Consider the following 14872-nt stretch of genomic DNA (forward strand, 5'->3'; position numbering starts at 1 on the left):
AAAATATTAGAAAATGCTTAGTTTTAGGAAGGAAGGGTGATGAATTAAGAGTTCCCCTCTGTAGATGTTGAATTTATGGTATCTTTAAGACATCCGAAAAACGTAGATATATAGGAATTTAGATATTCGTGTCTAAATCTCAGTGGCGAAGTCTGTGCTAAAGATTTAAATCTGTTATTAGTCTATGGGGGAGTCACTGAAGCTATGCGTGTGGGTAAGATTCTTCAGTAGGAAAGTGCAGTGTGAGGCGAGGGGACAGATCCAAAACTTGGGAAACTCCAGTGATTAATGTCCAAGCACTGGCAGGAGCCTACCAAAAATAGAGGGCAACAGCCAGAAATGTCGGAGCTAAACAAGAATATGAAGCCAAGGAAAGAACATATGTACAGAGGGTCAACATTGCTGAAGGCTGCTGAGAGGCCAAAGAAGATAAGGAAAAAAAAAAATCCATTAGATTTAGCAATATGGATGTGAATGGCTTGAAAGTCAGATTTTCTTACAAGAATCAATGGAGAAATGCAGCTCCTAAATGTAGGTATTAATCCCTGCATGACATTCTAGGCACTAGGACATTATGATGGGAAAAGAAAAAGAAAGGAAGGATGGAAGGAAGAAGGTGGAGGAGAGGAGAGGAAAGGAGAGGAGAAAAGAAAGAGAAAACAGATGTTAATCAAATAATTATAATAATGGATTTAGAATTAAGGGCTGAGACAAGTATTCTGAAGAAAGGGAACATGGTTTCAGGAGACCACATACTATAAAGACTCCAACTGGGAAGATTAAGGAAGGATTCATAAGGAAATTACACTTGAACCAAGATGAGGAACTGAATAGCATGTCGGCGAGGGAGGGGGATGAAAATAGAGGGAGTGACACTGGGGGTGTATTTATGGAAGAGGGAACCTTGGTTTCTTTGCTCATGTTGAGGCCCACCTAGAGAACCTGGACCTGAAGCTGAACTCCTCAGTCTATCGAATGAAACACATTTTTTTGATCCGGATCTGACTATTCAGGCATCCCCAGAACCAAAATGACCTGGTGAGGAAGTTAATTGTCAAGGCAAGACTGGAGGCTCAGCTCACTCTTCCTCCTCTTAGCTTATCAAGTAGAAGGTTTGATAAGGAAAGGTGGCTCATGTTAGAAGCAAAAATAAAGATGTAAAAAATTCCCAGGTTTCTTATTCACAGTTGTTTTCATTTCCTTCTATTACCGCCATTCTATCTGGTGAAACTTGGCCCGGAACTCTCATGAACCTGGAGACCTATCCTTCCGGTAAGGCTTTAGCTACTATGGTTTACATTGTGGTGATATTGTTTACCTATGCCTCTTTGCCCTTTGTAATTCTACACATAGGCCTGGGAGGAGCAGCAAGGTATACATTGTTTCCAAAACGAATCAATTCCGTTTTCAAGTGGCACAGAGCCTTGCTCTATCACTACAGGTTTGAAATTGTCAATGATCTTATGCAAGGAATCTGCTCTTCCAGTCAGCCTCAGGTTGAAGCAGTGCTGGGACTCAGCTGCCCACACCTCCCAGCACAGGAGCAACAATACTCCAGTCTGTAAAGTGCTCAGGGCAAGAGGATCCTCTGAAGGGCTAAAAAGGAGGAGTTCAGGTCTGGGGGGAAAGAAAAAAGTAACTGTGTAGCATCTCACATCTTCATGAAGCAGAACTTTTTCACATTGAAAGAATTAATAATGTTTCCCTGCCTGAAAGTGTCTTTACCTCACAGTGTCGGGTTTTATTTATGATTGTCTTTCTCTTTCTGTGACTCCCCTTATTGGTCTTTCTGTCAATATTATTGGAGAGAAAGTATATGAAATAGGCTATGTATTTCCTTTATCTAGCTTTGGAACATTTTGTATTTCTCAGTTTGGATTATAATTTTAATTTCTAATCTAAGGGCACGTGTGTGCACATGCATGCATATGCCCTTATGAGGATACTGCCTATGGTGCCTAAAAGATCCTAACTTTCTGAAGTCTATGGCTTCCACATACATTCATTCCACTGACACTTACGTTCCTTGTAATTTATTATTATGATCAGGAGTCTAGTGAAACCAAGACACAATACTTACCTGAAGTTGTCACTAATTTCCATGAGATCGCTTTACTGATAATTTTATTTAAGGTTATTCAAAAGGTTAACTTTCTCCCTTTCTTTCACACGTTATAAAAGCCCAGAAGAGAATAAAGGAGGCAGGATGGCAATGAGCTTAGGGAATTAGCAGAGCTATTGCATAGTTCCTGTTTGACCCACACTGTCTGAACTTGCTTCTTTTTTAGCCTCTCAGTGCTTAAGAAATAGAATGGCTGTAGAGGCTATACTACCAATCTCAGGGTGCACCACCTATCAGACCCCAGAACACTGAGCTGCTACTCACCTTTTTCACAGGTGAGAGAGTTTGAAATGGGTGGTGTCCAGGAATTCCCCTGGCATGTGTACCTTGATGGCCCAGCAATAACAAAGCCTTTAGGGCAAGTTAGCTCAATGGATTCACCAATTCTATACAATCTCTGAAATGGTGTAATTGTCAGGACTTCCTGCACAACTGGCTTGATGCACTCTGTCCCTGCAAGAGAGCAATATTTCGTATGTGTTTAGTGGAGCAGAATAAACAACAAATTTAGGCAAATTTTATGCAACCAAAGAGGTGATTTTGATGAGATTTACTGCATCTGTTCAACTTTGGTGCCTCCTTTTGATCAGAAAACCTGGGGGATAAGAATCCCGGGCTTTCCCTCAGACCCTTCATTGAAAAATTCCCTTTAGTTTCATTATCTGAGGTTCCCTTGCTAAAGAACTGGTTCCAGACACATCTAACTTTTATGAAATCATTGGGACCTTTTCCTTTCAAGAAACACTTTCTTTTTTCTTATCCCTAGTGGATTTCTCCAAATGGAAGTTACCACGCTGTGACTGATGCAGAGTGATGGGCATTCTAATTGACACTGATCTCAACTCTGCTTCATGGTCTCCCACAATAAGTCTTTGGAGTCCCATTCAAGCCTTATTTGAATCTTGTTTTTTACTTTACTCTAGCACAGATATGTGCAGAGCCTAAAGCTCATTCACTCTTTCTCAGCAAAGAATGTGAACATGCGCCAAGGAGTAGTGTCTTGGTGAAAACTACATCTTACACAAAATCCCATCTTACACAAATTCCCATTTCTGATACATAAAGAGTGTAAATATCATCTTCTTGAGACTCAGCATTTTGTGTCAATTTGAACATTCGGCAAGGCAGATGTCTGTAGTTAGATACAGCTTGCAGACTTCCTGGATTTCTTTTGAAGTGCATACTTCACAGTCCTGTGTGTGTGACAGTAATAGGTAGGAGCAGGAACACTGAAATATGGAGATATCTGGAAATCCAGTTTTAGCAAATGAGCCCTTCTATTTATTTTCTGCTTCACAAAATCTTTCACCAGAGTTACTAAAAACTAGTAAAATGTATTGATCTAAGGATGTGATTTTACTGTTTTTATATTGGGCATATTCATTCTGTAAAGTAATCAAGCAAAACTGTTCGCCCAGTTCTCACGTTGGCATTCCACATCCCCTTGTCTCCAGGTCCCGTCTGGTAAGCATCTGAAGTACTGGTATCCAACAGTTTCAAAGCCAGTAAGGCATGAAATTTCAACATCTTCTCCAACCGAGTATAGTTTCTTTTCATTCTTAATTAAAGCAGAAACCAGAAATTATTAATGCTATGAATAACACTCTCTAAACTCTTTAGACTCACACTGATACTTTCTATCCTTCACTTCTGGATCTACTCAGTCACCAAGTCCTCTCAATTTCTACTTCTAAAAACCTGCTAAAGTTCTCTGCTTCCTGTTGCCATCATTGTTTTTCTTCATGATATTTATTGTTTCTTACTAGGGCAACTTTATAACTGGTCACTCTTCTAATCCATCTCCCTAAATTGATTAGGGTTTTGTTTGTTTGTTTTTTTAACTTGAAAACTTGCTCCCCTGCTGGGAATGGTGGCTCATGACTATAATCCCAACACTTTGAGAGGCTGAGGCAGGTGGATCACTTGAGTCCAGGAGTTCGAGACCAGCTGGGACAACATGGCAAAACCCTGTCTCCATAAAAATACAAAAAAGTAGCCAGAATTGGTGTCATGGCCTGTGGTTCCAGCTACTTGGGAGGCTGAAATGGGAGGACTGCTTGAGCTCAGAAGGTTGACGCTGTGGTGAGCCGTGATTGTTCCATTGTACTTCAGCGTGGGCAACAGAGTGAAATCCTGTCTCAAAACAAAAACCAAAAAACAAACAAAACCCAAAACAGAAAAAAAAAAAAAATAGAAGAAACCAAAAAACTTTATATATGGGATGTCCTACTATTGCTAGAATAGAAAAACCATATACTCACCATGTAGTGACTATAAACTGAATAAATAATATATCTTACATATAATGCAAACATATGCAGTTGCTATTGTGACTGAGTGCAGATCATTTAAAAATGTTACTCAATTCCTAGTAACCCATTGGTCATTATATATTTTCCCAATTAATGGATTGTACAACTACTATCATGTTGCTGGGGGGTGGGGGTGGTTCACTACAATTTTCAAGGTAAAGTGGGTCTTACACTTCTTAGTTTGGAATATTTATTTTAAGTTACTTTACCACCCTCACCTCCTGCCATTTCCTCCCATAAAACCTATACTCTAGCAAAACAAAACTTTGCCATTCTTTGAACATAAACTTCTTTTTCATGCCTCCATGTCTCCACTTGGCTGTTTCTTGTATCCTCAACACCTTCTCTCTTCCCTTCTCTCAAGACCCAGCTCAAATAGAACATCCTTTGCAAAAATCTTTGATTTCCCTAGTATCATGAGGTACAACGTCCTTTCAGTTCTGAGGGAAACTCATGCAAAGCTCTATTTTTATAATGTTTATCAGCCCCACCCCTGATCCTTTAGTGGCAACTCCACAACCAGACCTCTGTCTCATAAATCTTTACACAGGCCTTAATTCTTTGCTGAAAGAATACAAAACATTATCCTTCTTAAGGAGCTAGTAATGCAATACAATTTTCCTTTACTGAGAGGGGCAAGAGTACCAAGAATTGACTAAGCAGTTGTTCTCTGAGAATTGAAGTTGGGAACTTTGAGAGTGGTGAAAGCTTAATTGTCAGCTTATGTTGTTACTTGGCCATATGGTTAAACTTGTCTCCTAGAAGATTCTTAATTTTCTGGATACAAAAACTACCATCCTACTGTTGGTTATTACTGATACGGCTTTGTTTCCAAGGGAAATGGACTAATGATTTGGATGTTTTGTTCAAAGGCTGCACATTTTTTCTTGCATTTCTTCTGAAAGAACTTATTGCCTTAAACTTTTGTTTGTATTTCTTGTTTCTTATGAATCTGTAACATATAAGTGTATGTTGCAATAATCAAACTTAGGGAAGTACATCTAGTAGACTGACTAAACAAAAAACCTTGCCAAAAGTCCCTGTCACTTGCCTACAGAGGTTGGACTTGTCTGTTACTCATTAAATAAATACACTTGTGTGCGATAACATCATTGCTGTAGCCTGGAATTAGGCATATCTGCCTCTATTTGAATCTATACAAGGGGCATTTTGCCACTAGAAATTCCAGAAGATGCCTATTAGGAAAAAATAAAATTTTATTATATTTGAGTAAAAACTATTGCCAGACAGAGACCAGGCCTTTAGTAAAGAGCAAAATAAAATAAGAAATGAATTTATCCATGAAAATGGGAATATATAATCTAACCTTATAAAATGAGTTAGAAGAATAATGCATCACTGTTGAAAGCCTTTGTGTGTTTTTAAAATGAGAATGTCAATAATTTTAATGGTCTTTGTATGCAGTCAGAAGAAATAGATTAAAAGTTATTTTGGTATCTGGATCTGCCAATATGTGATTTTAAGGATAATGGCCTAGGGTAGGGGCCAGCAAGCTTTTTCTATAAGTGGCCTGGATAGTCATATGTAGGCCATATGGCGTCTGTTGAAATTACTGACCTCTGCCATTATTGTATGAAAATAGCCATAGATGATATGTAAACATATGAATGTGGTTGTGTTCCAATAAAAATAAAACTTTATTTTTTTTAAGTGGCAGGTCAAATTTGGCCTTTGGGCCATAGATTGATGGCTCTTGTTCAAGAGAATTGGTTCCCAAAGTGTGGCTCCTAAACCAGCCGCATCCATATTACCTAGGAATGTATTGGCAATGGATATTTCTGAGCCCTTCCCAAAACCTTCTGGATCAGAAACTCGAGGAGTGAGACCCAATGATCTGTGTTTTAACAGGTCCTTTGGCGCATCGTTGAGTTTGAGAACCTATTTTCTAGAGTAAAGACTAATTAAAATTACCTTCCTCTGAAATATTTCCTCCCTATAAACTTTAAGGTATGGTCCTTATGCATGGGCAGAAGATAAGTGAATATGGAAGATATATTAGCCCAGACTACACTCCATGAATAAAACTATTTGCTGGCCTTAGAGAATTGAGTGTTGTTGATCTTTTATCATAAGTGTGATACAGTTGGGCAAAGATTAATGTAAAGATATTACTAAGTTTAAGAAACATAAAATGAAATAGGGAGCATGCCTTCTGTGATCACTTTTATATATCATGTATCACCTGAAAAATTTATGTCTAAAGGCATAGATCTGTCTGACAAAAAGTATTCAGCTTTTAAAAAAATCGTAGAAACATATTGTGGCTTAGTAAAAAAAAGTTGAAACTTAAAGGTATGTGAAAATGGTTTTGACTGCTTAAGAGTTCTACAGGTTTCTAACCTGATAAAACAATACAGAATAAACACCTCCATGATTATAGCCAGTCTAGTGTGTTTCTCTAAACATTCCTTAGGTAAGGGTGTCAGTTTGCTCAGACTCTGAAATAGCCAGATCTTACTTGCAAATTCTCACAAGTCATACAATCTCATATTATACTGAAGTTCTATTATCTTTCCAAGAAACCCAAGTAATCTGCTATCCTTTAGCCTAACAACTGGCTATGAAGACATCTCTAGGAACTTCAAGATGAAAGAGTGGCAAAGTGTTTCTAAATATTATTTTGTACTTTGAAAGTCAACAGGAGGTTATTCGAATAGGAAAACAGTAACTCTAATTAAAAGACAAGCTATACTTCTCGAGGTTTTTAAAACTACAAACCAAAAGTGAGGTTTAGGATGCTGACCCGGATAAATCCATTTTCTGGAGGAACTGGCTGAGGACACCCGGAATCTGCTTCCATCTCAGGAAGATCGACCTCTTTCATTTCTTCGTCATCATTGATACATGGTTGTCCACTAAAAGAGAAACATAAATATGCGTGTATATGTATGTATGTACACACATTTACATGTGTGTATATGCTTATGTGTATACATATGTACACATTGCATACATATATGTATTAAATAGAAAACATTACACACAGAAAAAGGCACAGCAGTAGACCCAGTGGCTCATTAATATTCTGTGTTGGCATAGGTAAAGTTCTAATCATTTCTTTACTTAGCAGTAGACTAATAACGATTTGAACTCTCAATGTTGTTGAGAGTTAGGGCAAAATGACCCATTCTTTTCCCTAACCCGGCCTTACTTGTTTTCCATGATTGAAAATGTGCAGTCTTCCTCTTGTCGCTTCTCCCCCTCACAGCGTTTCCCTCCTTGTTGGGGGGCAGGATTATTGCATTCTCGGGTTCTCGATCTCTTATAAGTAGCATCACAGGTACTCCAGGAAGACCAGCAACCCCAGTGTCCATCTACTGCATCTGGAACACAGGAAGACTCACTCCCGTGGATCATGGCGCAGCTGAATTTGGGTTTGGAAGCGAGGCCAACCTGGTTTCCTCACTTTTTTGCTGAGTAACTTCCTTTGTGGGATATGATAGGGTTCTTCTAAGGATTAAAAGAAATTACCTGTGCAAGAGGCCTGATACATTGCCTGATTTCCCTTTAGACTTTGTTCCCATAAGCCTAAATAAAATGGCAACAAATGGCAATCATTATGAATTATTTTCAACTGTTAACAAGCCTCTGTATTCTTGGCTTTGGAGGCCTTTTAAAAATGTGCACTCATATATGTATAAACATAAACATCTTCTTAACGGAATGCATATTAAATTACATTTTTAAAGGTAGTAGGATACATTCTTACTCCCATGCCTTACCCTGTTTCTAAGCAGAATTTGAGGTAACTATGAACATTACTTAGTCCTGTATGAAAACTTTGGTTGTGGCTTAATTTATTTTTTATTACAAAGCCATCCTCCTTCTATATTACAATACATAAGAGGCTTATAATATCAGAATCGTATATTTTATTTGATGTTATGTTTGATTTTTTATGTTATGAGCATTGTACATGTATTCTTGATATATAAATACATATATAATATATTCATATTCCTTAGATAGATACTGGTGTTATCCTCATTTGATTGAGGCATAGGGAAACTGGGTAACTTTCCCAAGGTCACATAATTGGTAGGTTACAGCTGAGACTCACACTTTTTGCAGGTTTATCTTCCCTCTGAGCCTGTACAAGGTGGAGGCTGCTAATAGAAGTTTTGTTTCTTTTTAATTGACCAACTTAGAATACTCTTTGGAGGGGAAAACTTATCTACCTCACAACAGATTCCTGATACTTACTGGATTTATAATCTGGAGACCGTCTCTCACAGTTCTCACCATAGGTGCCACTCTGACATACACACAGACATTCAGTCCCTGAGAGGGTGGGTCGGCCATTATTAGGGCATGGAGCACACTGGCAAGGATCGAACTTGGCTGCATACTCTTGGAAAGCTTTCCTGAGGTTGTTCCGTTTTGTCACTGCACAGGGGATGTTTCTTACCAAGTCCGTGATGGGGGCAAGCTAGGAGCAAATGGGAGAGAGGAGGTCCAGTCACATCCCCTTTGGTAATAGGTTGCTGTTACTGCCCAGCTTTCATGAAATGAGAGGGAAAGCCTGAAAATTCTACACTTCAAAGGGATTATTGCAGAATATAGTATTGCACCTGTTGAACCAGTAGGCAAAAGCCTTCTACCTGTGGACAGGTGTAATGTATACGGCACTTACCTTCCCTAGAATTTTACTGTGAAGGAAGCCACATGGGAGGTGTTGCTTACTTGGTTATATGTCACGTTATTTATTAAGTATTCTATGCATGCATCAAAGCACTGAGATAGGTGACCAAGAGTTAGGCAACTCTTTTTTTTTTTTTTTTTTTTTGAGACGGAGTCTTGCTCTGTCGCCCAGGTGGAGTGCAGTGGCGCAATCTCGGCTCACTGCAAGCTCCGGAGTTAGGCAACTCTTTACTGCTCTGCTGAAACCTCATTAAATTTGATTCAAGCAGCAAAAAATTTAGAGAGGGTAAGAGAAGCTTTCCATGTTCTTTTTTTCCAGGGACCGTTTTGGCTTTTGTTGGAGTTAGATGAGAAAATGTCGAGTGGGAGAAAATGAAGAAATAAACTTGCCAGTAGGGTGAATGGAAGAATTACAGTAACAAATAATAGGCTAATGATAAATCAGTGCTCATTTTATTAACTTCATAAAACCTCAAAGAAATAACCATCTAGTGCAATATGACTTGGAAGTACCCGGAGGGGCAGCTGGGTCTCATTTTTCTCCCATAACTTGTAGAGCTCAATACATCTTCATGCTGCATGCAAATGATTCTATTTTCATAATGATTGAAATCTTTTATCTTCATTTAAATGAAATGAACATAATAGCTTCTTTGGAGGCCTTTTAAAAATATGGATATGTTTGGGGGAAAACAGGTTCTAAACGGCATATGGCTGATACGTGGGTAAAGTAGTCCATAAATAATAAATATCACCTTTTAATGTAATTACAACAAATACAAAACTGGTAAATTCAATCAATAGTAATAGAAACAGGAAGTCAAATGGATCTAAAATCTCATTTATCTCACAGAGCTACAAATGAAGACTTAGGAGTATTCATCAAATAAAGAGTTGCAAGAAGAACACAAAAACCAGATTTATTGTATACATGAAAAAATAAAAAGTACTACTCAAGGCAAGTTTGAGCATTTTTATTCACTAAGTTCCATTTCCTGGTGTTTCTTGCATGCTAGGAATTCTAAATACTGTACTGTTGAATGCTTGTTTGAATAGCAAAAGCATTAGACATGCAATTTAACATTTAAGAAAAGGCACATTGTGCATGAATACTAAAGAAAAGCATTTCTTTCATTGTCTGAGAAGAAAATGGAAAATAAATTGTGTGATGTGCAATTTGGACTGCTAGAGAACTACTTTAGATCTCTTACCTGGAATAATTTTTACTCTTACCTCAAAGTCAATCACAGCAGGATTTTCCTTCACTGATTCTAACCACTCAGAAAATGTCTTCTCCTCCAGACCAGAGCTCCCTTTTTCCCATGCCAAAGCTGCTGCATATTCACTCCTTCCACCTCGAATCAGGGATATGGATTTCTCTGCTCCCTGTATAAATGAACCTGCAAGGTGTTTCAATAAACATCTCCATTTAATTTTACTGCAAATTCCTATTCTAAAAAAAAAAAAAACAACAGCCTATTTGTACAGAAGGGAGAAGTAGATGGTACAGTATGTAGCTCCATTAAGTAAGCTAAGTGAAAAAGCAAGAGAACACTCCTCCTCTCTGTAGGGAGTTTAATAATAGAAATAATAATAACAGTACTAACAGCTACCATTTATTAAGCATCTGGTAGATGCCAGGCACTTTACACACATCTTATATAATTCTCATGACAACCCTGAGAAGTAGGTGTTATTATAAACATTGAAGCCGAAAGTAATTTGTCCTGGAACACATGGTTACTAAGAGACAGGACTAGGATGCAAATACAGCCCAGTCCTTGACTACTCTGCACCTTACTCTTTAATGGCAACCGCCCTGCTTCTGATTGATGTTAGCATATGTTTTGGGTGCCCAGACTAAGATAAGTCACATGACTTCTGATAGCCAGTCAATTGACTGTCATGGTGAAACTTCCAATTACGGGGAAAAAATGATGGAATGATTTTATATTTAAAGACAGAGGTGAAAGCACAACTAACACAGAAAAAAAACCCATCAGGTTAAGAGTTGGCGCAATGTTTCTTTAGACACAATGAGATTTACTGTTAAAATATATAGCACAACTCTTTCATACAAATTTCCATGACAATTTCCACTAACCAAATGGTAACTTTAACTAACAGGGATAGAGACTGAGTAATAAGGAATTGCCGTAAGAAATAGTAGCAAATAAAAAGAAGGCTAGTGATAGGAGTGATAGTTAGTGGCATTAATTTGGTGTTTATCAGTAAGAATTAGCTATTCCCCCACTGTTTAGAAATTCTATATTAAGATAGTCTAGAATGATTAGGAAATGCATGAAATTGTCTTCCCATGAAGAAAGTAGTATGGCTGCTTTTAGAGTGAAGTGCATAACAAAACACAGGTATAAGGCGTAACAATACAAAGATATACAATGAAAATTTTAGAGGTTTTTGTATTTATTTTTCATAGAAAAGTAGAAGCCAAATTAGAGTTTGCCAATATATCATGTACAGACTGACAGTGGCTTTGTCATGTTATTTCATATTTAGATTGATACCATGTATTTCATAAATGGATTGACACTGGTAAAGGTTACCTGTGAGGGGCATGGGTTCCTGAAGAAAGAGTAACTCTGTTTACTGTTCCATTAGCTTACTCTTACAAGTGAACAAGTGCCTTAAAAAGATTCCAGAAAGAAAATGCAGATTGAAGATAATGCCAATAATGCAAACAAAAGAAAAAAAACTAGTAAAAGACAGAATGAATATTTCTACTTATACAGTCTTCTCAGAAGCCACGTCATAAGATGAACACCAAAGCTGACCAAAAGCATGTCAAAAATTGCAAGAAACTTTTTTAATATATGGATTTATCAATGAACTTTGTTTTTTTTGTTTTTTTTTGTTTTTTTTGTTTTTTTTCTTTGAGACAGAGGTCTCGCTCTGTCGCTCAGGCTGGAAGGCTGGAGTGCATTGGCGCGATCTTAGCTCACTGCAGCCTCTGCCTCCTGGGTTCAAGTGATTCTCCTGCCTCAGCCTCCCGAGTAGATGGGATTACAGGCATTGGACACCAGGCCCAGCTAATTTTCGTATTTTTAGTAGAGACGGGGTTTCACCATGTTGGCCAGGATGGTCTTGGTCTCCTAATCTTGTGATCTGCCCGCCCTGGTCTCCCAAAGTGCTGGGATTACAGGCGTGAGCCACTGCGCCCGGCCTGAACTTTGTTTTTAAGTGTGTGCAGCCACTACTATGAGGAAGAGAAAAGTTCTGTTTGTTTCATATATGCTATTTAAAAAACAATTTCCATTTTTTACATTTGCATATTTTAATGCACATTTTTGAATAATACATTTATACAATTCTTTTGTAAACATATATATATTAGTGATATATGCTCAAAAAATTTTAATGATATAATTATAGATTTGAGAAGTCTGAAGTCCAATGATTTAATTGAAATAGCTCAGGGTTAGAAACAGGCAAATCTATGTTCTTGTATGTGTTTTGCTCTTCAATGTGTCTGTGTCTTTGACTTTAGGCAAATTGTCATCAATAAACATTTGTTGAGAATCTTCTGTATGTCAGGCCCAGATAAATATAAAATATCGTGTTAAGAACTCAGACTCTCAGTGAGTATATGGAATAGCTATATAAATATGCTAGCAAGACTATGCAGAAATAAACAAGGATGGAAAAGAAGAAAGGAAGGAAGGTAGAAAGGGGGGAGGGAGGGAAAATGGAAGAAAAGAAAGGAAATTAAAAAGACCAATAAAAGAGTTTTTGCTGAGTATTACTCAATGGTAAAAACAATGAACAATTACCGAGTTAGGAAAATGAAATAATTCTGTCATCTTTGGCAATTAGGGAGGATGGCACTCTGAAGGAAGACTGACATGTTCCTGGAAGGAAAGGTGAGACCTATTAGGGAGATCATGGCCCTAATATTAGGGAGACAATGGCCTTCTAAGCCATGGGCACACCATGGGCAAGGACCTGGAGTCAGGGCAGATGTGCCATGCTCTGGAGACAGCACATATAGGCATCAGTTTGAGTTGAAGTAGAAGGTCCAGGGAGGGGGAAGAACAGCAGAACGGAGAGAGTCTGGATGTAAAGTCAAGGAAATTAGACTTCATTCCTCAGGTTTAGAAACAATTGCATTCCCTAGAAACAATGCAAGGTTTTGAGGTGGGGATTTAAAATGATTCAGGAATATTAGCAGTATTGTGTCATCTGGGTAGCAATGGGTAATTGAAAAACCAGTTTGGAGCCTATTGCAATAGTCTCTTAACTTTGCAATATCCTCTTGTTCCTACAGGCTGAAAACTGGGGTCCATATTTGATATTTTCTCACGTCAATTCCTCTACATTAACTCAGTTTCCTAAGTTGCCCTGATTCCAGTCTAGTATTTTCTCATATTTTTAGTAAATTTTTATACTGAAGTAAAATCATTAAGCATACAGCTCAATTAATTTGTAAAAAGTGAGCACACCCATAAAATCACTGCCTGCTCCTAGAAATAGAACTCTAGCAACACCCAAAAGCCTCCTTCATGCTTTTATCCAGTCATTATTCCATTCCCAAATGCAAACACCAATTGTATTATTATTGCTATAGATTAGCTTTGCATATTTTTAACTTTATATGTAAGGTTATAAAACATATACTGTTTTGTGCCTGGTTTCTTTTGCTGAGTTTTATGTTTGTGACATTCATCTATCTTGTTTGTAGTAGTAGTTAATTCATATCATAATTTGTTCATTTTACTCTTGATAGACATTTGAGTTGTATCCAATAAATGAACAATGCGGCTTTTCTTATTTTTGCTCCATGTTTGTGCATATTTTTGTTGGTGCATACCTATTAGTAGAGTTCCTAAGTCATAAATATGTGTGTGTGCACTTATGTTTCACTTTGGTAGATATTGCCAAATAGTTTCCAAAATGATATTACCCATTTATACTCCCACCAGCAGTGTATGACAGGTTGTGAAGTTCTGCTGCTGATACTTGTTAATTCAAATTTTTTCACCATTTGCATGAGGTGGTATTTTATGATTTTAATTTTATCCTTTTGATTGCCAGTCATCTTTATCATCTTTTCATGTTTATTGCTTTTTAAAATATGTTCTTTTGTGAAGTGCTTATTCTATATTTTTGCTTATTTTACAATCTCAACTACAATTTTCCTATATTATATGTCTTTACTACATGTCACTTGTGCAACTACAAAATAATTATAGCAGACACGAATTGAATATTTAGTATAGCCTAGGCTTTGTCCTCATCAATTTATATGGATTGTTTATTTAATTCTCACAATAAGCATAAGTAAATACTATTATTATTTTTATTTTACTTACAAGAAGAAAGATCAAACTCTTGATGTTGATTACATAGCCAATCAACAGTGGAGCCAACACTTGAATATAGTCTAGCCTGAAAATTTAGTTGATATGCAATGAACTTAATACATCACAGCAAGAAATAATTTCTATAAATAACATTTTACTTTCCTACTTAATAATTTTTACTGCTTTCCCACTGAATCAATCCAGGAAAGTGTTCTGCTCAATAGTAAGTCTGTGAATTTCTTGGCAAGGTATTTTAGGGGAAAACTGCATAGCATATCAGCTTCTTAAAAAATTACAATGTTCTTTATAATTTTAAAAGCTGAGAATTTCTCTTAAACACTGTTACACTCGAAGTTTTTCAATTTAAAGATGGAACTCCCTTTTCACATGTAGCACCTATTAACATTCTGTAGATCATATGTGGGATAGTGACAATATTTAATAGGATTAAGTCTAAT

At 37.2% G+C, this 14872-nt stretch overlaps 1 protein-coding gene across 1 annotated transcript in view; it reads right to left on the reverse strand.

Moving 5' to 3' along the window:
- The window catches only part of C6 (complement C6), a 118311-nt gene that overhangs the window by 13033 nt on the left and 90406 nt on the right, over positions 1-14872 (reverse strand). Inside the window, exons 10-15 of the mRNA XM_032135299.2 lie at positions 10330-10496; positions 8659-8884; positions 7607-7778; positions 7199-7310; positions 3548-3680; positions 2387-2575 (exon numbers count right to left, since the gene is read on the reverse strand). Coding sequence (XP_031991190.1) covers positions 2387-2575; positions 3548-3680; positions 7199-7310; positions 7607-7778; positions 8659-8884; positions 10330-10496 — 999 coding nt within the window. The remainder of the gene's footprint in view (positions 1-2386; positions 2576-3547; positions 3681-7198; positions 7311-7606; positions 7779-8658; positions 8885-10329; positions 10497-14872) is intronic.

The sequence above is a fragment of the Hylobates moloch genome, unplaced genomic scaffold, assembly GCF_009828535.3.
Source record: "Hylobates moloch isolate HMO894 unplaced genomic scaffold, HMol_V3 SCAFFOLD_17, whole genome shotgun sequence".
Taxonomy (NCBI): Eukaryota; Metazoa; Chordata; class Mammalia; order Primates; family Hylobatidae; genus Hylobates; species Hylobates moloch.